Source organism: Thunnus albacares, chromosome 22, assembly GCF_914725855.1.
Source record: "Thunnus albacares chromosome 22, fThuAlb1.1, whole genome shotgun sequence".
Taxonomy (NCBI): Eukaryota; Metazoa; Chordata; class Actinopteri; order Scombriformes; family Scombridae; genus Thunnus; species Thunnus albacares.
The window spans coordinates 8132286-8154630 of record NC_058127.1 but is presented as its reverse complement, the minus strand read 5'-3'; the positions used below and the strand labels follow the sequence as shown (position 1 = coordinate 8154630).

The 22345-nt window shown below is 42.0% G+C and overlaps 1 protein-coding gene across 7 annotated transcripts in view; it reads right to left on the bottom strand.

Moving 5' to 3' along the window:
* Positions 1-593: 593 nt before the first annotated feature.
* The window catches only part of htr2cl1 (5-hydroxytryptamine (serotonin) receptor 2C, G protein-coupled-like 1), a 159398-nt gene continuing 137646 nt past the window's right edge, over positions 594-22345 (bottom strand). For all 7 annotated transcript variants that reach the window (XM_044342408.1, XM_044342406.1, XM_044342410.1 and 4 more), the window contains 4 exons: positions 19744-19907; positions 19474-19624; positions 17417-17649; positions 594-5507 (listed from right to left, as the gene is read on the bottom strand). In XM_044342408.1, the coding sequence (XP_044198343.1) occupies positions 4935-5507; positions 17417-17649; positions 19474-19624; positions 19744-19907 (1121 nt within the window). In that variant the 3' untranslated portion in view covers positions 594-4934. The remainder of the gene's footprint in view (positions 5508-17416; positions 17650-19473; positions 19625-19743; positions 19908-22345) is intronic.

The window sequence follows — 22345 nt, the reverse complement described above, 5'->3', positions numbered from 1 at the left end:
TGTACTCATATCATAAGGGTTTTCTGTATGGGCTCAATGAGCAGAGCGTGACGCTAAAACAAAGCCAAGGCTGAGGGTTTAATTAGCTCCAGGTTCAGCTCTATTCACGGTACAGTGAAGCACTTTGGATAAAAGCTTCCACTGATTGGAAGATGTTCGCAGTAGAAAATAATATAATAGCAGAGTGGAGTGAGTAGCCAGGGACCTACTGTTAACTACTGTTGTTATCAAATATTCCTCAAATTACACAGCGGGGTGTGTAGCTGTTAATTATCAGAGGGGAGGAATTTCAAACAATTCAGTAACTTTCACCATGAGGATTGTTGTTCTGCTGCTCTGTGGTTTGGTACTTGTGATTTGCTCAAAGAAATGTTCCCTCAGGAGGAGCTGAATCCAATTTACACGTCACCTCAGCCACTTCCACATTCAAAACACAATTTCGTTATTTAACGATTTCCCTGACACTGTGGAATAACTTGTTTGTGTAAGTTCAGCAGAGTCAAGTTCTCCAGAGACTTCAGCAGGATGAAGCTTAAAGCAAAAAAAAGAAGACATTTACCATGTGGTTAATATGAAAAATAAGACAACTGGCAACACATTAGAATAATATTTTAATAAATAAATAGCAGCATCACACAAAAAAAGAAAATATACATTATGTGGATGATGGCATAATAATTGTATAAACTCAAGAAGAGGTGTCATAGACAAACATTCACAATTAAAATGGTATAAAAAACAGCTACTGCATAACAGAGGAAGGTTCAACACAGAGAGAGAGAGATAGCTAACTCACAAGCGCTGGATCGTACAAGAGCGAGACAAACCTGATCCGTGTCAGTGCAAACCAGCATCGCAGGGTGTTGACGCCTCAGTCTCGAGAGGAAACGTTTTATTCGGCGTAGGTGCACTGGAGACGTCGGGTTTGTCAGACTCTTGAACAAGCAGCAGCTCCGGCTATTCTCAGAGCCATTTAGTGACAGAGTTGCATGTTTGGGAAGATAAGTGAGAGGGAGTTATTAGAAAACACTTTGGATGATAAGTGTCCTGGGATTCCCGGTTTTTGGGGTCGGTATGAAAAAAAGTTTGCTTGCTGTGCCTTAGAAAAATCAGCATGTTGAGGTATGCTTACATTTAGATTTTGTGAGTTCTTCTGATGAGGTATTATTTTAAATTTTGCCACCTAGAAATCATGTTTTTCATAGAGAGGAAGCTTTGCATTGCACGCGTTCGTAATGATTAATGCATTACAGGACTTATTTAGTGCAACTGTACTATATTTAAGATAATCTCTACTGCAGCTTCATTGGAAACACCTTATTGTTACATAAATATTTCCATGTTTGCCAGTTAATGTTTAGAGTAAAAAAATATATCAGAAAACACAAAATATAGCCAGTAATGCAGTGAACATAAGTTTTTCAAAACTGTGCCAAAGAATTTCTCCTTGTGCGTATGCTCCTATTGTTTGAGCAATAAACATCTTACTCATAGAGTTAGATTTGTAAATGTAAGCTACTATATAATCTTTTGAAACACTCCTTGCATGTATTGTTGCTTAGCAACAAAAAAACAAAAACAAAGTCCTGGAGGAGGAGGGGGAGGGGGGGGGGGGGACAATCCCAAATGAGCCCTCCTCAAATGTATCAAAATGAAACTCTGCCAATAAACGGCTCCAACTATTTCAATACACACCAGACCTGGATGGAATTAGCTAGTTGAAATCCATTCAGATCATTTCTCAGAGTGATTGCTTTCATCTGTCCGGACCGCGAGCCAAACGGGATTGGCATCTGCAGGGACGAGCCGATTCAATCCATTGTGCCAGACACAATCGATAGAACCCAGAAAAAGTTACTGAATCAATCTCAGGTAGCAATTTGAGCCGGGTCTGGCACATACACTCACACACACACACACACACACACACACATACACACAGGTACACGGGTAACATATAGTTATTACATTGTGACGTACTGAGTCGGCTGGCCTGGCTGTAGCTCTTTCCTCGCTCACACCTGAACGGATCAAACACGACCCGTTCGGCAAGTCCTCTCTTCTCTGTTTTCTTTTTTTTTCTTTCCGTTTTTCTCTCGTTTATGTCGTTATTGTTTGTATTTTGATGATTTGATGAAGTGCCTGCAGGAATTTCATGCTGTTTGCAATGTGCACTTTGTTGATTGCTCTTTGTTTGTTCTTTCTTTCCTTCCTGCGCTGTTTCATTCCTTTCGAGTATTAAAAAGAGAGGGAGAACAAAAACAAAACTAAGTGAGGCAGAGAGGACCTTTTGACCATCACTTCAAACATGCACAGTATTTGTAGGCCAAACCTCGGTGCTGGCTTGCCAACATTAGCTCATGTAGACCTCCCCCTGTGGAGAGAAAAGTGGTACGAATGACCACTGTGTAAGTCTGTAGCTTACAAATAGTGGATACAGTACACAGAGATGCATATAATTAGAATAAAAAGACTCCCAGTTCTTATGTTTCATTCTAATTGTATGCAGATGCAGCTGCAGACCTCAGGCTCCGGATTCGATTGGTCCACTCCAGGCTTTGACCTTTGCTCTATGACCTTAAAGGGGTAACAAAGGGTTGTACATTCAGGTGTTTTGGCTGTCTTATGGCTGAAGGGATTATTACCAAAATGAAATATTGATCACTAGGGCAAAGTGACACCTGCTGTGACAAAATCATTTAAGATGGAAGGAAAACCTACAAAAGGTTTAATCCTTTTTTTTTACCCTAAAGCAGTGTACTGTAGATATTTCAGCTGACGGTGGAATTACGTCGCCTGTCAGATGTTGATAAATGTGGGAGGGCAAGAAAATCAGCGTGACAGAGCTGTGAGGGTTACTGATCTGTCTTGATAGAGTCAGGGGTCTCTCTTATAGCGTATTGACTTTTTGTCCATCTTATGCGACAGATGAAATCTAAGGGTATTCGGTCTTTGAGTCACACTGCGGCATCTGGTGACTCAGGCTGAACAGATTGTAAAAGACGAGATCAAAGAGACTGATTTAGAGCTTTTAACCAGTAATTATTGATCAAACCTGCAATTCTCTGAGATATTGCCTAGTTTTTGTCTTGAACCCATTATCAGAGCGTTCATTGAAGCATTAATGTTCCCTCCTTCCTCTTTGGCATTCACCGTACTGTCTTAGCAAATTTTGGCCAGTAGCATAACTGGAAATTCATGTTGCTGAAGGATTTTTGGATGAAAAGGACTGATCTGATGGCTGACCTTGTATAAAAATCCTTCATTTACAAAGTAAACGACAGAGAATTTCTTGTTCATTCAAGAATATGTCCTTCAGAAATAAACAGCCTGGGTTATTATTTGAAGATGACATGAATACATCTAATAATATGATCTGCAGTTTGCTGACTAGACTTGTGGGACAACAATCTTAAGGAGAGATTCACTGACTTTGATTAAACCTTTTAATACAATCTGTGTCTACAATCTAAAAAAATATTTCTTAATTCTGTTTTTCCCTCATCTACTACTCATCCCCCCCTTTATCAGTGAAATAAATTTACTACATGTGGTCAAATTAGTCAGCTCATAGCTGACCGGTCAACTGTTAAAGCCTATCCAATGAAAAATGTAGGAAGTGGTGACCGAATTCACATATTTTCCGAATATAAAGATGTGTTTGTGATTTGATCACACTTGAGGAAGACCAGTTAGTTTTATATTGTTTTATGAAGATGACTCAGTGATAACGATGGCTATATGATGAAACTAACAGTGACGTTATGGCTGATGTCATCAGATCTGTCGTTCCATTTAAGGATGACATCTGGGAAACATTTGTGCACCCTTACATCAAAAACTTTTTTTTTTCTTCACATTTTTACTTTTAGATTGTTTCTTTTTATTGTAAACTTTATTGGTTGTTTTCAGTAAAAAAAACAAACAAAAAAAAAACTTTCAAAGAGTGTATCGATCAAGGGAAGCAAGAGCCTGACAGCTGTGTTGGACCAAAGGCCTGCGCCATGCTTTTAGCTGTTTTGGCCCCTTTGTCCACTTCAAGGGGAGCAACCTCTCTGTGTCATGTGACCACCAGATGGCACTGTGAGTCCACTAGAGACCAGTGGTCGTTGTACATTCTTTCATCTTGGTCCTCTCAGACAAACTTTCATTGCAGCCTCCAGAGAGTTTCGAGAAAATCTCATTTCTGTCAGCTGAATAGTTTCATTATACATGCTGGAAAAGTTCATTCAGAGAGATTTTATGACTTTTTATGAATAGATTTGGTTTAGTTTGCTTGGTGTGGAGAGAGTCCCCATAAACCATAGCTCTAGACTGCATTTTGACTCTGTGTGAAGGCTTGAAGTCATAGTTTGACCCCATTGACCTCAGCGGTCGGTGCTCGACTCTGTAACCTGCATCAGTGGGACTCTGTTGAGGACGGCGTCACGTCATACCAGGTTAACAATGAGACAAAGCTCTTCACTGACTGTTTCGTAACGCACTTCTTCCCTGTCTGGTTCTCAGCAGGCACCTTGGTCCCCTTGAAGTACACCACATTTTGTGAACACTGAGCACAATTACAAATGGATAAGAGTCTAAGAAAAGCCTTCATTCTCTATTTATGGTATGAAAACCAACATTTTGGCACCAACTAGAAGGCAAACACAATTGAAACACTGGTTTTCATTCAAAAATATTCCCACTTTTTTAGCCTCAGAAGCTGACTCCTCACATAATCAGATTTCTTTGACACATTGAAGTAAGTAGTGCACTTCAGTGTGGGGATAAGGCTCCTCAACCAAGACTAGTCCTGTCAATATAAGCGTACCCACTGCAGTTTTACAGTCAACTAATGAAAATGCTCTCGGCTCCAAGCACCAGCCCATCGTCACGCTGCTCAGCTCAGTGTCTGCAGGTTAAAGAAAAGACATAAAACAGCAAGAAGCACGCAATCACACGCTGCTAGTGTGTTCTGTGGTGGCCGGGTTGTAGCTGATGAGTGACAGCTCATGCTCCATTTCCGTTTCTGGCTCTGTTTCTGACAGCATGCCGACGTTGTGGCATTCAGAGAGGCTCTGCAACATGCCTCCAATTTGTGACCCGTCATCTGTTGTGTCCTCTGGGTCCACTGTCAGCCTCCCGTTGTCCCCCCTACTGCCGTTGCGACAGTTACTATTGCGATCCACGCCTGCTTTCCCGTGACCACCTGATAGAAGAGGGGTCACAGCGTGCGACGGGCACGGTGGGGGTACCAGGAGGGTTTTGCAACTCTGTCCGGCTGCGTTGGCCCCCACATTGTACTGGCACCTGATGTAGTTGGAAAACGCTCTCCTGTAGGTCTTATTGAAGAGGGTGTAGACCAGAGGGTTGACCCCGGAGGAGATGTAACCCACCCAGACAAAGACGTTGAGGAGGTCATGGAGCAGCGACTCGTTGCAGGAACTGCGGCACAGAACGAAGGTGACGTTGGTGATGAAGAAGGGACACCACATGATGAGGAAGAGGAAGAAGACAATTCCCAAGACCTGAAGGAAGACAGAGGAGAGGAGAAAAGTTTAAAAAAAAAAACAGAAGCGGAGAGGGAATGAAGAAGGAGGAAGGAAGAATAGGGAAAAACAAGAAAATAAAAAAGATGGGAAGAGATGAAAACAAAATAGAAGAGGTGATTTGAAATGATACAACAAAAAAAATCATTCTTTTAATGGCAAAGAGGAGATGTAAAATTAACAACTGGAATAAAAACAGGAAAAAATTAAAATGCCTTTTTCAAGTGGCTAAACCTCTTGAATGCTTTCCAACTGAAATGTATGCAGCATACATACAGCAGATTGATGTTTTTTAATATCCTTGTAAGTGTTGGGCCGTGGCTACAAGTTTGGCTATCAGCAATAATTAATGATTATCAAAGATAATTGTTAATTATTAAAATCAATAAAATTATTAATAAGAATTAATAATAACGGGGCACCACCCTGGACTCAGGGAAAAAGATAGCCAATTCAGTCTCAAAGTGTACTAATCTATGAATTTGGGACTTTGATTAATAATTAATTTAATAACTATAAACAAAATCACCATATCAATAGCTAGTAAAGGTTGAAGGATTTGGAGTTCTTTACAGAGCAGAGGTTGGCAAAACTCATTCTTGTGCAACATTAAAACAGACAACAGGTATATCCAAAAGCATTTATTTAACAAAAGGGTAAAAGCAACACACAATACTAATCTAGCTAAGTGTACCTATATACAAGTGTGAATGTGTGAGTGTGTGTGTGTGTGTGTGTGTGTGTGTGTAGGGAAGACAATAGCAAGATGGCTGCAGTCACCTGGTGACTGAGCACATGGCATGTCGACACGTTGGCTGATAAAGGGAACTACAGGGATAAAAGGCCAGACCATGTGGTGTCTTGAACCACATGTGCTGCCTGAACCAAAGTTTGCCAAACTAGGTTTTAACCTCTTAACTGTGTGGTTCTCTATTCAAGGCCAAATGGTGTATGCTAAAGGTGCCAGGTTAAAACGAGGTTAGTTGCATGCAAGGCCTAGTTACTGGATGTAACATGTGTTAAGCATGCTAACATTAACCTAGTGTGGCTATGCAGTAACCTGACTATAGGCAACAAGGACATCACAACAACAGTTCAATGTATAACCTTAACCAAATCAATACACGTACAGTACATTGTTTGAGTTAAACATTCTTGCTTAGCCGTACTATGCTTCACTGTGTTGCTAGGCTATGCCCAGTTGTTACCAGTCCATGAAGGAAGAGATGCTTTGTGGTGTCCTGCTTTGTAGCCGGTGAATCCGTGGGTGAGTCAGGCTGAGAAGGCTTTGGCTCTGAAGCTGAAAGATGCAGGCGTTGCTGGGCGGACAGCACTCCAGTCGTGCAGAGGGCCCAGGTCACTCCTTCGTGTAGAGTTAGCGGCAAGCTAACTCCATTCCGCGGCTCCTGTACTTGTTAAACTGGCCAGCAGACTTGTGTGTTAGCTGCTGGCACAAGGAAACTTAGTTTCTGAGTCTTAGGCAGGCTCTTGCGTCTTCTGCCGTAAAGAAGAAAGTGTGTGTCTGCTGGGAGCAGGCCACACCAGAGAGCAGAGAGCTGCTCCAGCAGCTCTGGAGGTGTGAAAGAGCAAGGAGCTGCTCCTGCAGCTCGTGGAGAAAAAAGAGGCAGCTGCTCCTGCAGCTGAAGGAGAAAAGAGAGTGATAAGAGGGGAATCTCTAGTTTTGATAACCTGGATCCATGGGTGGAGCTTCACACTTTGGGTGCGAACCCCCCAGGGCTCAGGTTTCTTGGAGTCTTGAAACATGTGGTAAACTGTGGTCCACATGTAGTCCCAACATCCCCCCTTTGGTCCTAGGATTGCACCTGATGTGTGATCCTGGGAGCACAAACATACATGTACTGTATGGTCCACAGTTGAGTTCAAGAGTTCATTTGTCAGTTCATTCAAGTTTGTAACATCTGGGCAGTGGTTAACACTATCTATCTTGGCTAAGCAAGAACAGTCAGAATTACAAAACAAAAGCATGATAGACAACAACAAAGGCATAGTCCTAAATAACATAACCTGGGTTTCTCATTACTCTTTGGGTTAGTGAGAACAGGAATGTTAGTGGTGTAACTTTGTTAAGGTGAGATGCAGAGAGAGTGGCACCTAAAATGATAAAGCCATTTCTGGAATGTCCAAGAGTGTTTGTTGTTTCACTCATTGGATCTGATGACAATACTGACTACTCAATGTAGCACTCAGTCTGATCTTGGCAGACTTTACAATTTTGTCCTTCAGGCAAGTGTAGCTGCAGAAGGATGTCATCATATTTCCAAAAATCCCAAAGTCCTAATGGCTGTATCATTGTTTGTTTGGCACTATGTCCTAAACTTGTGGTGGGTGAGGACATGTGTATGACTACTTCTGAAAGTACCTAATCAAGTGTCCTAAGCTAGTGTTTTGCAAAGTGATCCTATTGACAAAATACTACCAAGGAGTTGATCCAATTGTACTTGCAAAGTAGGACAGTGGTGTCTGAGCTGAATCAGAATTTAGGCTTTCCTCAACTAATAGCAGGCTGTCTGGCTATTACTGAGTTTAGAATAACTGAGGTTGCTACTGTTGCTAACGAACCCAAGTTTATCTATGTAACTGCAGGAAAGGTAAGGCACTGGTATCTGTCTTACTGTCAGTACAGGGGTGGACTGTGTTGCTGTCTAGAATCGTGAGAAGCGAGCTCTAGAGCTCTTGTGCCTTGAGTTTCTAACTTGTGGCTCAGGGCTGTAACGCTCCATGTAGCCAGAGGGAGAGAGACATTCAGAGGCACTGTCACTGTCTGATAGATGGTGACCATGTACTGAACTGTGGTCAGAGATGCTGTGGTCATCATCTGATCTGTCCATTGTCTGGTCACACTTCTGGGCCAGAATCTCTGCGTATGGCCTTCTAAAGCTTCTACTGTGTGAATGCCTATCTCGACGCAGTTGGTGGACATGGCGCTTACGCTCAGTGTCCCTATGCTGCCTTTTGTCACCCCCCTTTGGACTGTTCTGAGGGTGATCTTTTGAGGCAGCAGACCTGTATGACGCTTCAGTGTTTGAGCTGGCAGGCTCAATTGTTTTCCCTCCTGCTTTGGAAGTGACAGCAGTTTCCCAAGCCACCTGTGTCATCTTTCTTATCTCACGCAGTGAGGGGTTACCTTGGTGCGTCATAAGTACAACGTGAGTGCGTACGCATGGATGAAGGTTCTGCAAGAATATGGACTTGAAGGTGGGGTTTTCTTCTAAGCCTGGTGCATTCTTGCCCTGGAAGTACGCATGCCTCAAACGTTGGTAATAATCCCTGGGATGCTCACGACGGGAATGTTTAACTTGGAGGGCTGCAACCATTGATGTGGTCTCGTCAGCAGTAAAAGAGAATTCTTCTACTAGTGCTTGACGGAGCTCTTGGTAGTCATTTCTGACTCTGGAAGGTTGTGATTGTATAAACTTGTGTACAGCTTTAGAGCTGGTTTTCCACACAAGTTTAACTTTCTCACTTTGGGTTGCATGGGGCAGGTCAACTAGATTGTATTCTAGTTCTCTAAAGTAATCTTCAATGTGGTGATTACAGCTGTCTGGGTCAAAATGATCAATGTCCTTAGCTATGAGCTCAAGCACTTTAAGGCGGGGACACTGTGAAATCATTTCTGGTGAAGACAAGACTAAACTAGCACTATCATGGACATGTGCATCCCGTGCTACAATTCTCTCTCGTTGAAGGGCAGGGGCTGAACAGTTCTGGGATGATCTAGTCCCCCCTTCGGAAGGATGAGCACGGATGAATGTGTCATGTATCGGTGGCTGAGAAAAACACTGGGCAGAATATCTTCTAGAGGATAAACTACATGTCTCTTCAGTGTCTGTTTCAGAGAGATGGGAACTCAGGTAGCTGTTAGCTCTGTCTCTCAGTGGAGGTTGAGAAGCTGACTTCATTCCCAAGAACTTAGGGTCAGTTGGGAATTGTTCCAATCTTCTGAGTGGAGAGGGAGTCAACCTTTCATTATGGGAGGAGTGTGAATCGGAATAACCGGAATCACATTGGCTGAATGACTGTAGTGGGGCAGGACATTCTGACCTAAGCCTTAACAATTCCTCCTTGTGTGAGCAGAGATTTAACTCTGCTGAGTACAGGTCTTCTAAATAGCGCATGGCTTTCTTATTGGCCGTCTGAACCTCATGGAGGAGGCAAGCATTTTGCGCTCTAAGGAGATCTACCTCCTTTTCTAGGGCTGCTTTGCTCTGACAGGCAAGGCTAGTTTGTCTGTGGAAGTTCAGAAGCAGGCATAACAATGGATCTTTGGATGAGGTCTGTGCATCATTCCTGTCCTTGAGTAGTGAGTCTATCTCTTTCCTGCACTCACTGAAATTCAACCTGCTGATGAATTCTGGGTAGCCAGGTTCTAGGCTCTGTGCTAGGGAAGAAATAAACTGTTCTACACAGGGGTTCTCCATTGTTGTATCCGGAACAGAGGATTAGATTAACAGTTGACTAGTACAACAAAACAATGTGGTTGGCTATGGTGTTGCGTGACAGACACTTTGTAGTGTAGTTTGGGCAGTACACTAGCCTAACCAAACAATGTTGTGGCTTACACTATGGGGAGTAGCTTCCTGTGGAGGAGGGGTGGCTACGACACTGTCTAGTGGCTCTAGTGGGCACAACAGATTTCAACATGCACTAACTGAGATGCAGCGCAGTAACAGCTAGAGGATTGTTTCTTAAAGTTGACTCAGGCTGGAATGCATGGCAGTAACAGCTAGAGGATAACTTCTAAGTTTCACAGGGCTGGTAGCACACTGTGGCTCTATCTCACAGGCTCTATTTCTTACTCAGGCTGGAATGCATGGCAGTAACAGCCAGGTACAAGCTCTCTATGTGTCACAGGGCCGGTGGCACACTGTGGTTTAATTAACAAGGGGAGCACTTGAATTAACAACTAATTCTGACAGCTTGACTGGATGGCATTGAATGTGTACTATTCGAATGCTGAACCAAAATTCTTACACTTCCTACAGAGTGGGTTCAACCTGAGTGGCTAACAGCAACAGCAATCTCTTAGTTTAACACTACGAGGGCTTAAAGTGGTAGTTATCAACAACTCAAGATTTGGGTTACCAATTGCTTTAGCGAAAATTGATTTGAAAAAAATCAATTCTCCCAACACTTCACTTGTTTGTAAGTACAGCTAGATATCTTCTCCTGTGGCAGACTGGTCGTGTTAAATATAAAGACTTTTGGATAGTCTAAAGGTTTTAGATTCCAGAATTTTGGTACTGGCCAAAATTATGCTGAAATTAATATTGCACAATTATGAATAATTGCCAACAATACTCTGCCTCACGCGGGGCGCCATTTTGTTGGGCCGTGGCTACAAGTTTGGCTATCAGCAATAATTAATGATTATCAAAGATAATTGTTAATTATTAAAATCAATAAAATTATTAATAAGAATTAATAATAACGGGGCACCACCCTGGACTCAGGGAAAAAGATAGCCAATTCAGTCTCAAAGTGTACTAATCTATGAATTTGGGACTTTGATTAATAATTAATTTAATAACTATAAACAAAATCACCATATCAATAGCTAGTAAAGGTTGAAGGATTTGGAGTTCTTTACAGAGCAGAGGTTGGCAAAACTCATTCTTGTGCAACATTAAAACAGACAACAGGTATATCCAAAAGCATTTATTTAACAAAAGGGTAAAAGCAACACACAATACTAATCTAGCTAAGTGTACCTATATACAAGTGTGAATGTGTGAGTGTGTGTGTGTGTGTGTGTGTGTGTGTGTAGGGAAGACAATAGCAAGATGGCTGCAGTCACCTGGTGACTGAGCACATGGCATGTCGACACGTTGGCTGATAAAGGGAACTACAGGGATAAAAGGCCAGACCATGTGGTGTCTTGAACCACATGTGCTGCCTGAACCAAAGTTTGCCAAACTAGGTTTTAACCTCTTAACTGTGTGGTTCTCTATTCAAGGCCAAATGGTGTATGCTAAAGGTGCCAGGTTAAAACGAGGTTAGTTGCATGCAAGGCCTAGTTACTGGATGTAACATGTGTTAAGCATGCTAACATTAACCTAGTGTGGCTATGCAGTAACCTGACTATAGGCAACAAGGACATCACAACAACAGTTCAATGTATAACCTTAACCAAATCAATACACGTACAGTACATTGTTTGAGTTAAACATTCTTGCTTAGCCGTACTATGCTTCACTGTGTTGCTAGGCTATGCCCAGTTGTTACCAGTCCATGAAGGAAGAGATGCTTTGTGGTGTCCTGCTTTGTAGCCGGTGAATCCGTGGGTGAGTCAGGCTGAGAAGGCTTTGGCTCTGAAGCTGAAAGATGCAGGCGTTGCTGGGCGGACAGCACTCCAGTCGTGCAGAGGGCCCAGGTCACTCCTTGGTGTAGAGTTAGCGGCAAGCTAACTCCATTCCGCGGCTCCTGTACTTGTTAAACTGGCCAGCAGACTTGTGTGTTAGCTGCTGGCACAAGGAAACTTAGTTTCTGAGTCTTAGGCAGGCTCTTGCGTCTTCTGCCGTAAAGAAGAAAGTGTGTGTCTGCTGGGAGCAGGCCACACCAGAGAGCAGAGAGCTGCTCCAGCAGCTCTGGAGGTGTGAAAGAGCAAGGAGCTGCTCCTGCAGCTCGTGGAAAAAAAAGAGGCAGCTGCTCCTGCAGCTGAAGGAGAAAAGAGAGTGATAAGAGGGGAATCTCTAGTTTTGATAACCTGGATCCATGGGTGGAGCTTCACACTTTGGGTGCGAACCCCCCAGGGCTCAGGTTTCTTGGAGTCTTGAAACATGTGGTAAACTGTGGTCCACATGTAGTCCCAACATAAGTGTGCCACTTCTGCTGGGATTTTCATTTTTGATATTGGTATTAGAGTTCTTTTCTGTGTGGAGCTGCTGGTATGAAATGTTTGCAATAGATATACTGTTGTACTGGTTGCGGCTTTCATTACATAGTAGCAGGAGTTGGTTGTTCTTGACATGGCGAGACAGATTGTAGACGACACTAAGCCTGTCTGGTCTCATGAGGTATGAGACTGTAATGCATTACCTGGAAGACAATATGGGAGAGGGGACTAACAAATCAACTCCAAAATACACTATAAAGCAGAAATGGTGGAACGTTGGCCTTGGGGCTAGTAACCCCAACCCATAAAAAACATCCATGCTACAGAAACATGATGAAAACCAAAAAAATCCCAAAGTCTTGGAAAGGAAAACTCCTTTCCCAAGCTAAAGAGAAAATGATGATGCACATGGAAAAGGAGAAGGTGCGTCTGAATCTTCTAACACCTACATCATGTATGCAGGAGGAAAGAGCAGTAATAGTAGGGGAGATGAGGAGGTACAGAATATCTCTCCTGGGTCTGTGTGAAACCATATAGCTCCGGTCAGGGCAGGTTAAACTGGCCAGTGGTGAGTCCATATTGTACTCAGGGCACCAAGAAGACTCTGCACCACATACGGAGGGAGTATGGTTCATGCTATCCAAAGAAGTCCAGAGGGCCCTCATCAGCTGGGAGCCCATTAACTCAATGATCATTACAGCAAAATTTCATACTACACATAAGAAAATAAACGTTCAAATAGTACAATGCTATGCCCCCACCAATGATGCAGATGATGAAACCAAGGACCACTTCTACAACCAACTACATCACATATTCCAGACCAAAAAAAAAGGACATCATGATTTCAATGGGAGACATGAATGCAAAGATATGGGGAAAAAATAATGGGAAATAATGGGAAAGCAAGGGCTGGGTACCATGAACAGTCTATGCAGTCTATGCAGATTTGTATTTGTGTATATTTTGACTGTTTATTTTTGATTACTACACACCAAACAACACCAAGTCAAATTCCTTGAATGTAATCTGATTACTTACTTGGCATTAAAGCTGATTCTGATTGGTTATCAAAGGTTCGGTTTTCCCACACAAGGACTTCCATAAAGCAACATTCCACCAACCACACTATGGAAAATCAGATTGACCACATCTGTATCAACCAGAAGTTTAGTAACTAACTGCTGGATGTCAGAGTGAAAAGGGGAGCTGACAGTTGGACCATCACCTAGTCATAGCAAGGACACAGCTGAAACTCAAATGTATGAATCCCGGAGAAGGAAGAATCAAATCCAGCATACAGCAGTTTCAGGATATAGGCACATTGGAACTATACTAGGTCACATTACACAACTGGTTTCAAGTACTACAAGACCAAGAAACAGAAACCAAAAGATCACAGGAGGAGATGAGGAAAGGTCTCAAGACCAAATAAAGGAAACATGTGAAGTGGTAGGGAGAAAAAAGACAAAAAGCAAACCCTGGCTATCCACAGAGACATACACAAAAGTGAGTGAGAGAAGGGAACAAAGGAGGTACTAAATAGAAGTAAAACTAGAACAAAAAAGGCAGCAGCACAGAAAGAATATGAGGCAGCAAACAAGGCAGTGAAGAAAGTGTCAGAAGGGACAAAAAGAAGTACATCTAGGATTAGCGCAGGATTTAGCACAGCAGGGAGAGGATGAAGCAGGAAAAAACAATCTGAGGGAACTCTACCTAATCACAAAGAAACTCACCGGCTACTTCAAACAAGCACTAGTACACATTAAAGACACAAAAGATGCACTCCTCACAACCAAGGGAGATCAACTTCAGAGATGGACTGAACACTTTAGACACCTGATCATCAGACAGCACCCTCAACTGACAGCAGATACTCCATCAGCTGCTAAATCTGCTGGAGATAAACTGCAACCACCGCACCAAGATGGAGCTTAGAAAGGCCATTAAGGTCTTGAGGGAAGGTGAGGCAGAAGGGCTAGATACCAGCTGAAGCCCACAAGGCAGACACTGAAATCTCCCCCAGCATGCCTCACCATGTCACAGGGGCTATCTGGGAGGAAAATAAAGTCCTGTCGGATTGGAGAGATGGCATCGTCGTAAAGATTCCCAAGAAAGGAGACCTCAGGGGAGTGCAACCCTCAGATTTTCATTGAGCAATCCATAAAATGGGACTCTCCTGTCAATGTCAATTTCATAGATTTTGAAAAGGCATTTGACAGCGTCTATTGTGAGACACTTGGGAAACTGATGGTGAACTATGGCATTCATCAGTATCATCGAGAACACCTATCAAGGGCTGCAATGTCAAGTTATTCATGATGGACGCCCATCAGAGGCCTTTGAGGCCCTGACTGGCATGCGGCAAGAATGTCTGCTCTCGCCCTTCCTCTTCCTCCTCTGCATAGATTGGACTACAGACCAAGTAACCAACGACAGCAAAATCGGCATACAGTGGAGCCTGGCCAAACAGCTAGAGGATCTAGAGTTTGCTGATTATATAGCACTACTTGCATTCACTCACCAACAGATGCAAGACAAATCATACATACTAGAAAGAACTGCTGCTATGTTTGGGCTCAAGATCAACACACCAATAACAAAAGTCATTAGAATCAATAACAAGAACAATTCACCAATCATGGATCACAATCAACTAGAGGAGGTAGACAGTTTTACATACTTAGGGAGTATAATTACTGTGGACGGAGGAATGGAGGACAATGTCAAAGCCAGAATAGGAAATGCAAGAATAGCGTTCAACATCCTAAATAACATCTGGAAAACAAAAAACCTTGCACTTAAAAACAAACTGAAAACTTTCAATTCAAACGTCAAATCCACTCTGTTGTACGGATCCGAAACATGGGAAATTACCACCAACATACTCAACAAACTACAGACATTCATCAACCGCTGCTTCGGACGCCTCCTGGGAATCTACTGGCCAGACACTATCACCAACATCAATCTATGGGAACGTACCAAGCAAGAACCATTAGAACTTGAAATTATTGAGGAGGAAGTGGAGCTGGATAGGCCACTCTGAGAGACACACTCAGAAGACACAATAAAATTATCACCAAACAGGCACTAACATTGAAACAACAAGGCGAGAGAAACAGAGGAAGACCTAGAACCACCTGGAGAAGAAGCACAGAGCAGGAGATTAAGGCTGAGGGGCTGTCATGGCAGCAACTAGATCAAAAGGCACAAGACCGGAGGGTATGGAGGGCTTTTGTCGATGGCCTATATTCCTTAGGGAATACAAAGGCCTAAGTATGTAAGTAAGTATAAAAGTTCTTTGGTCTTCATCCAACATGAATTTGAATTCAGCTGAGCCACCACTGAGTGGTCTCTGAGTACCCTGTGACTCTGGCAATGCTTCATGCTTTCTGACGTTGTTTAATGCGTCTCTCTGGATTTGATAATGAGTTCTTCTAACCATTTAAGATGAGACATTTGAAACTCTCAGTGAGAAAACATCAGGGAGTTACTCGGAAGAACAAATCTTTTTTGGTCATCAAAGTCAGACAAATGAAATACATTTAGTCATAATGACGCTACACACAGAGCATGAAATATTGGTCCAAGCCTCCAAGATGAACTACATTTGGAGACAGAAAAGCAACATGAAATATACTAGAACAGAATTTTATATGAATGTATTTTTTGGGGATTTTATTGTTTGTTTCACTACACTGGACATTTGTACATTGTAGACTCAAAACTATAATACACAGAAAATGATCGATAATCTCTGCAGTTGTTCTCTTTTAGCTCTGTGCTGGTTTTACAGCCTGCAACTTTACTGTTTTGGTTCACTCTTACTGTCCTCATCAACCTTGTTCCCAACAGCAGCACGCAGCTACTTCTCAGTGAAAAAGCTCTGATAAATCCTCTTTATGCTACCTGCCCAGCACCAGACGCCAGACAGACAAAGTTAGCCGCTAGCTAGTAAACAAAGTGGAGACTGAATGAATGCTAATGTTGCTCTGTGTGCTGACGTGTATGTGTTTGCTTATGTGACAACCATATCAACTTTATGAGGTCATAATAATGTTAAACGTGGTCAGGGTGAACTTATTGTGGAAGTCTGCCTCCATGTGTCCAAAAATAAATTACTAAATCAATAAAATAGTGCTACTAGCACTAGCTCTTCTATATAGTCAGTAGTATTGATAGTACTACTATTCAGTCTGTTTCTCTGATAAATAAAGCATCAATGTGAACATTTCTCCCATCTGTTCGTACTGATACCAAACAATACTTAATTCACTATTATAGAAGAAACATTAACTTGTTGTTCTACAAAACCTTTCTTCAATTAAACAAAATGATGCCAAACTTAACATGAGGCTGCAAAGAAGTGTTTCACTGCCCTCTCTGGTTGGCATTACTGCTGGATGTGGGTAGATGGAGTTTAAAGTGTGCTCTGTTGTACCTGCAACCACACCCACCAGTGATGTCACAGTGCACCAACCACACCCTGGAGTACCCCTCTACATCACTACAGCAAGATGAGAAGTTAAACCACCGGATATTAGCTAAACTAAAAGTTTCAGCTGGTGTTAAGTTGTTCTTTTAAGCAAAATTGAGTAACTTTTAAATGAGCAAAAAGCAAATTCCTTCTCATCAAAACAAAATTAAATTTCAAACTTCTCTGCTGGCAGAGTGTGTGAATATGATGCAGATCGTAACGTTAGCTGGACATATTGTATGTTATATATGGCTTCAGTTGTCACCCCTTCTGAGATGAGACCCTTGCCTGCTGAATTAAATGCGCCAGCAGATGCAGCTGTTGCTACTGCTTAGTGAAAGTTAGATAGTCCAATATCACCTTTCTGTAATGTGACACTCTGTGCTCAGGACACATTTTGTTGTTTGGTATCATATATTATTAGTGCTAGGGGTGTATTTATCTGTTTATTTACAAACTGTTGGGCTGTACATTACTGCTTGTCTGTGAGCCCTGAGACAAATGCACTTTAAATCACATGACAAGCAATGGCTCAGCTCCACACTTTATTCATACCTTGGAGGCCCGCCTCTCGTTCTTTATGGCCTGCATCATCCCCCGTCGCCCGTGGCAACCTGATGTGTCGCTCCGCCCTGGCCCCGTGGCTGGCGAGCTGAGCTGAGATGCCACCTCGGAGCTGGGAATGATGCTTATGCTGTCTGATTTGGAGGTGCTGAGCACTATGCTGGGCTCCGCCCCTTTCAGGCAGCTCAGGGTGTTTCGTCTGCTCTGAGGGGGCGGCGGCTTCTCTGTGGGAGGGGAAAAAGAGGTACCATTTAAAGATGTTTTACTATTACTCAAGGTTTATGGTTAAACAAATGCAATTGCATGACAAAGAATATCTAACTTATCAACAATGGGGAAATATATGTGTTTAAAAGTTTGCAAGAGCTTTTGACCAAACCAAAGTTCAGCAATTATATGGTGCACAACTGAAGGATGTTATGTAGGTTATCACCATGACTCCTTCCAACTTAGTTACCAAGAAAAAAGCTGCAGATTTTACCCTGTCTGTCAGTTTTTGTATTAACAAGGCAGCTGACATTTTAAAGCAAGGGACAGACAAAAAGGTTGAACATGACGGGAATGTTTAATGCACACTCTTCTCTGTTTGGGATGGAAGGGGATAAGGTGAAAGAAATGGGTGACTGCCACATCAGGCAATTTAATCTCTACGTGACACACCAAGGCTGGGCTTGGGATCAGGAACCAGCCATCTGTGTGCTGCCCAAACTGATTGGACAGACAGCCATAGCTGTGGCATACTGCTGGTGAATTAGCTGATAAAAAGTTTGCTATTTTGGCTCCTCGACAACTTCTCACGATTCAGATTCACCCCTTGAAATTCTTGGTAAGTTTCTGGAACAATGGGTCCTTGACCTCAGACACTGTTAGACAAAATGAGACTTCTCATTTCTAGCCTGTGACTGTCAGTTTTGCCAGCTGCCCTCAGCTGTAGCAAGCTAGCAAATGAAGCTAACGTTAGCTCCATGAGTTGGTCGCAAATGCTGTCTCCAGATAGGGCTGCCAGCCGTGTCGTAAAATACGGAATCATCCTGTAATTGGAAACTAAAAGCTCCCCCTCCCAACCTCTCTGGCATTTCATATTTCCATTTCAGGAAGTTGGCAACCCTATCTCCTTTTCATTGTTTTCAGCTGGCTAGAGAATCGAGAGAATCTTGCTTAAGGAGTCTTGAATACGCACTTGATAGCTACATAAAGTACATAGGGTTGGGGTTAGTGCTAGAAGACTGAGGCTAAAATTGAATGACCCAAAAGGCAAAAAGTCAATATCTTGACCAGTTTACGATCAATGTAGAAGACATGGTGTAGAACTAGTTACTACTAGTAGCTATAATAAGGAAAAAGATCAGACTTTATTTCATTCTAACATAACCCTAGTTGGCTGCTGACCATAAACACACCGGTTCGTAATTTCAAACAGTTGTCATTTTAACATTTCAAGAGAGAAGACATTTAGGATGATGTGTTTGGCAAATGTTTCACAACCTTGGGAAACACTGACTGTACAGCGAGACACAATGCTTAAGCTAAAAAAACGCCTCAGTTTTCCTGTTTATGCTACATAGATATAATAGTCTTGTCATACCAATGCTGAAAAAGTGGATGGACAGAGATAAAACAAAACTTGAAAGAAAGGAATGGATAAGGTGTTGGTGCTGGGCTTTGGTGGAACCATCTTTCATTGTTACAATGAAAATGAAAAAATGTAAGCATTCGAGAGTTTACTCAACTATCTCAAGAGCCGAACACAAACACCAAAACCATCAATCTGTTTTGAGGCTCTACTTAGTTTAATTTGGGGATTTCAAAGGCTTGTGGAATGATTAAAATCTCCAGGCAGGGACATAAAATATCGACATAATGCACACTGAAAGGGTTATAAAAACTACCACTAATGAATGTCTTCGCTCTTCAAACATATGGGTATCGCTGATGATTTATGGTGATGAATACATTTCCATCTTTATTATAAATCCCTTGATTAACACATTTGAATTCTGTTTAAATAAACCAAATCTTAGCCTCTTACAAGCGCAGTCAGTGTCTACCTTGTGATACTGGAGGAGAAACTGTGTTGATCTGAGGAAGGTGGAAGGTGGAAGGCGGAGGTTGCAATGTGTTTTTCATTGCTGGTTGGTGCAAAGGCTGCTGGGAAGCCTTTGCCTCGTACAGGAAGACGGTGGCCTGCCTCTGGAGCACCTGGAGAGGAGTGAAAGTGAATAAAGAAAAAGAAGCAGCAACAGGGAGTAAATTAAGGACATCAAAGAGCAGGACATGTTCACTTATAACATGTTTTTAGGGCACATGCAAGTGCCTACCTGTATGGTGAGGCAGTACGTCACCACCATGATAATCAGTGGGATGAAGAAGGCCACGAAGGAGCCAATCAGAATGAAGCGCTCCTCGTTGAGGACACAGCTGCCGTTCACGAAAACCTTGTCCTCGTTGTGGAGGCCGATCACTGGGATAGGCATCGACACACCTATATGAAGAAAAATAGGGAGAGAGAGAGAGAGGAGGGAAGTTTTTTTTAGGATTTTGGTGTTTTCTGTACTTTCTTCCTTCAAACTCAGAGCTTCCTCTGTTTATTCCGACATTGATGCTTCTGATAATGAAAAACACCTCGTTGCATGATTTCTGGTAATACTTTGCATTACAGCTCAATAAGAAGGAGATATGAACCTGGTGATATTGTCTATTAGCATGCAAAGTGGCTAACAATTAGGTAATCTACTCAAACAAATTAAGTTATATCAGAATAATATTCCATCCAATAACAATAAGTTAATGCTTTAGCAATTAGAGAGAAATAATGAGTGCTGTAGCTAATAGTGCAGTAATAATGGGGAAATATGCTAATAATAATAATAAGGTAATATTAGGCTCATATTTTCACAATATTCATGGCAAAATATCAATGTTATACCTTCACAATCACAAAAAAATTCCAGGAAATCAGTAATTTCATGAAAATGTTGAAAGCTTTCCATCACCGTTCACAACATTCCCTTATTTTTAGGGTAAGACTGCACAGATTCATATTTATGGTAATAACTGCCAATCAGGACCAAAAAACATCTGTTTCTACTTAATTGTATGTAAGTAAAGTAATTTTAAATCACTTTAAACTAAATACCAACGGAAAGAGTCATTACCTGCAAGCACGGAGGCTCATTTAGTGTAATAATCATAAATCAGGGCTAGAAAATGCAGAACATTTTCTCCCATTATTATCAGAGGCATAAGGCATAAAAGGCATAAAGGCATAAAAGAACAACACATATTAAAGCTGTATCTCTTATGAGGCAATGTGCCATTGCAGTTTTTAATACCTATCAGTATGTAATGGGTGTTTGTGGTGGTATAATACAGTTTTAGTGCTGTTAAATGACACTGCTCATGAAAGACTGAGGTGAGGCCGAGCTGATTTTCTGAACTATGGTAATAATACTGACTGACTAATGTGCTGAGTTTGACAAAGAGCTTTTTCTGTTGAAAGTGTTCGCTGACCTGAGCTCTGTTTCAGAAAGACGTACACCGAGGAGAAACGTGACTCCAGGTTTTCACAGCTCTCAAGCTCCAGGCAACAACAGGAGAAGTGTTTCATAGACAAGTCGGGACATCTCAGCCCTTTCTGCTCTGTGTCATGGGCACAGAGTGGACTGCTATAATTCATTTAAGTGCAGGGTACATAATTTTCTCTTGCACACAGCTGACAGTGACCAGGCCAACATCAAAATGCAATTTGGAGCGATGGCAGCTCATCTAATGCAATCATTACAACTGACTGCACACACACTGCACAGGAAGATGGATTTGTTTGCATTTATTGTAAACTTTTTACCTCTGTGTGTGTGTGTCCAATTAACCTGTACAAACAGTTCTGACAAATGAAACTGTCCAGTAGTATTGATCATGTCATGATATATCCATACTCTCCTAAACAGTGTGTTAAGGAGACTTTAAAGGGTTGTTTCACCCAAATTACAATAACATTTTATTTCTTATGGTATAGTAATGAACATGAATGTTTCTTTAATAAACCTCACTGTAAACAGTTTTCATAAGAACTATTTATTTAATAGAAAGTAGTTCCAGTGACCTCTAAAGCACTGAAGTGGAGGAGGAAATCTTAGATGCAGATATTTCACCATTTCAGCGAATAAATTTATTTGCATGACTACACCATTATAGGTAAGTGAGAAAATATGTCGTCTTCCAATTTAAGCCGGAGCAGTGCCTGATGGGTAACTTCTTGCTGCTCTGTGACTTTTGACAGTCACAGGTTTTAGCTCACGCTGAGTTGTTTAAACTATTCTCGAAATGCAGCAGATTCCACTCCCTCAGGTGATAAAAGTTATCTGCTCACGCCACGGTTACTCACCAACTCCGCAAATCCACCGAGTGCACAACAGCACTGTGGCAGATCACAGCGTGGCTCTGCTAGGAGGGCTGTGCTGCTGGAGGAAGATTATCATACCAGCAGAGGGAGATCTGCAAAATCATCAGGGTACAAAACGGCACTGGAAAACATTTTTTCCTCATGAGCACCACACACCTCCTGTGAACCTAAGAGCTGACAGCAGCTAGCTGCAGCGTGAAGCATCAACTGTAAGCACGGGGAATAAAGGGGATGACTTTGCATGCTCATGCTTGGTAGCTCATACAAAAGACATGGAAGAGTCTTGGAGATAGGAAGGGAAGACAAGATTATTACAGTAGTAGTTTAGAAAAGGTGGTCTAAAAGTTAGAGAGATCATTATGGAAAATTATCACAAGAGTTTAATCCAACAAATGGCTAAATATCGACTGTAATAATGATTCTTTATAGATGTTTATGGAGGATTATGCATCACAGCTGTCAGTATGTCTGTGTATGTCTGTGAAGAAAGGTCATGAATCAAAAAATCTTCAACTATA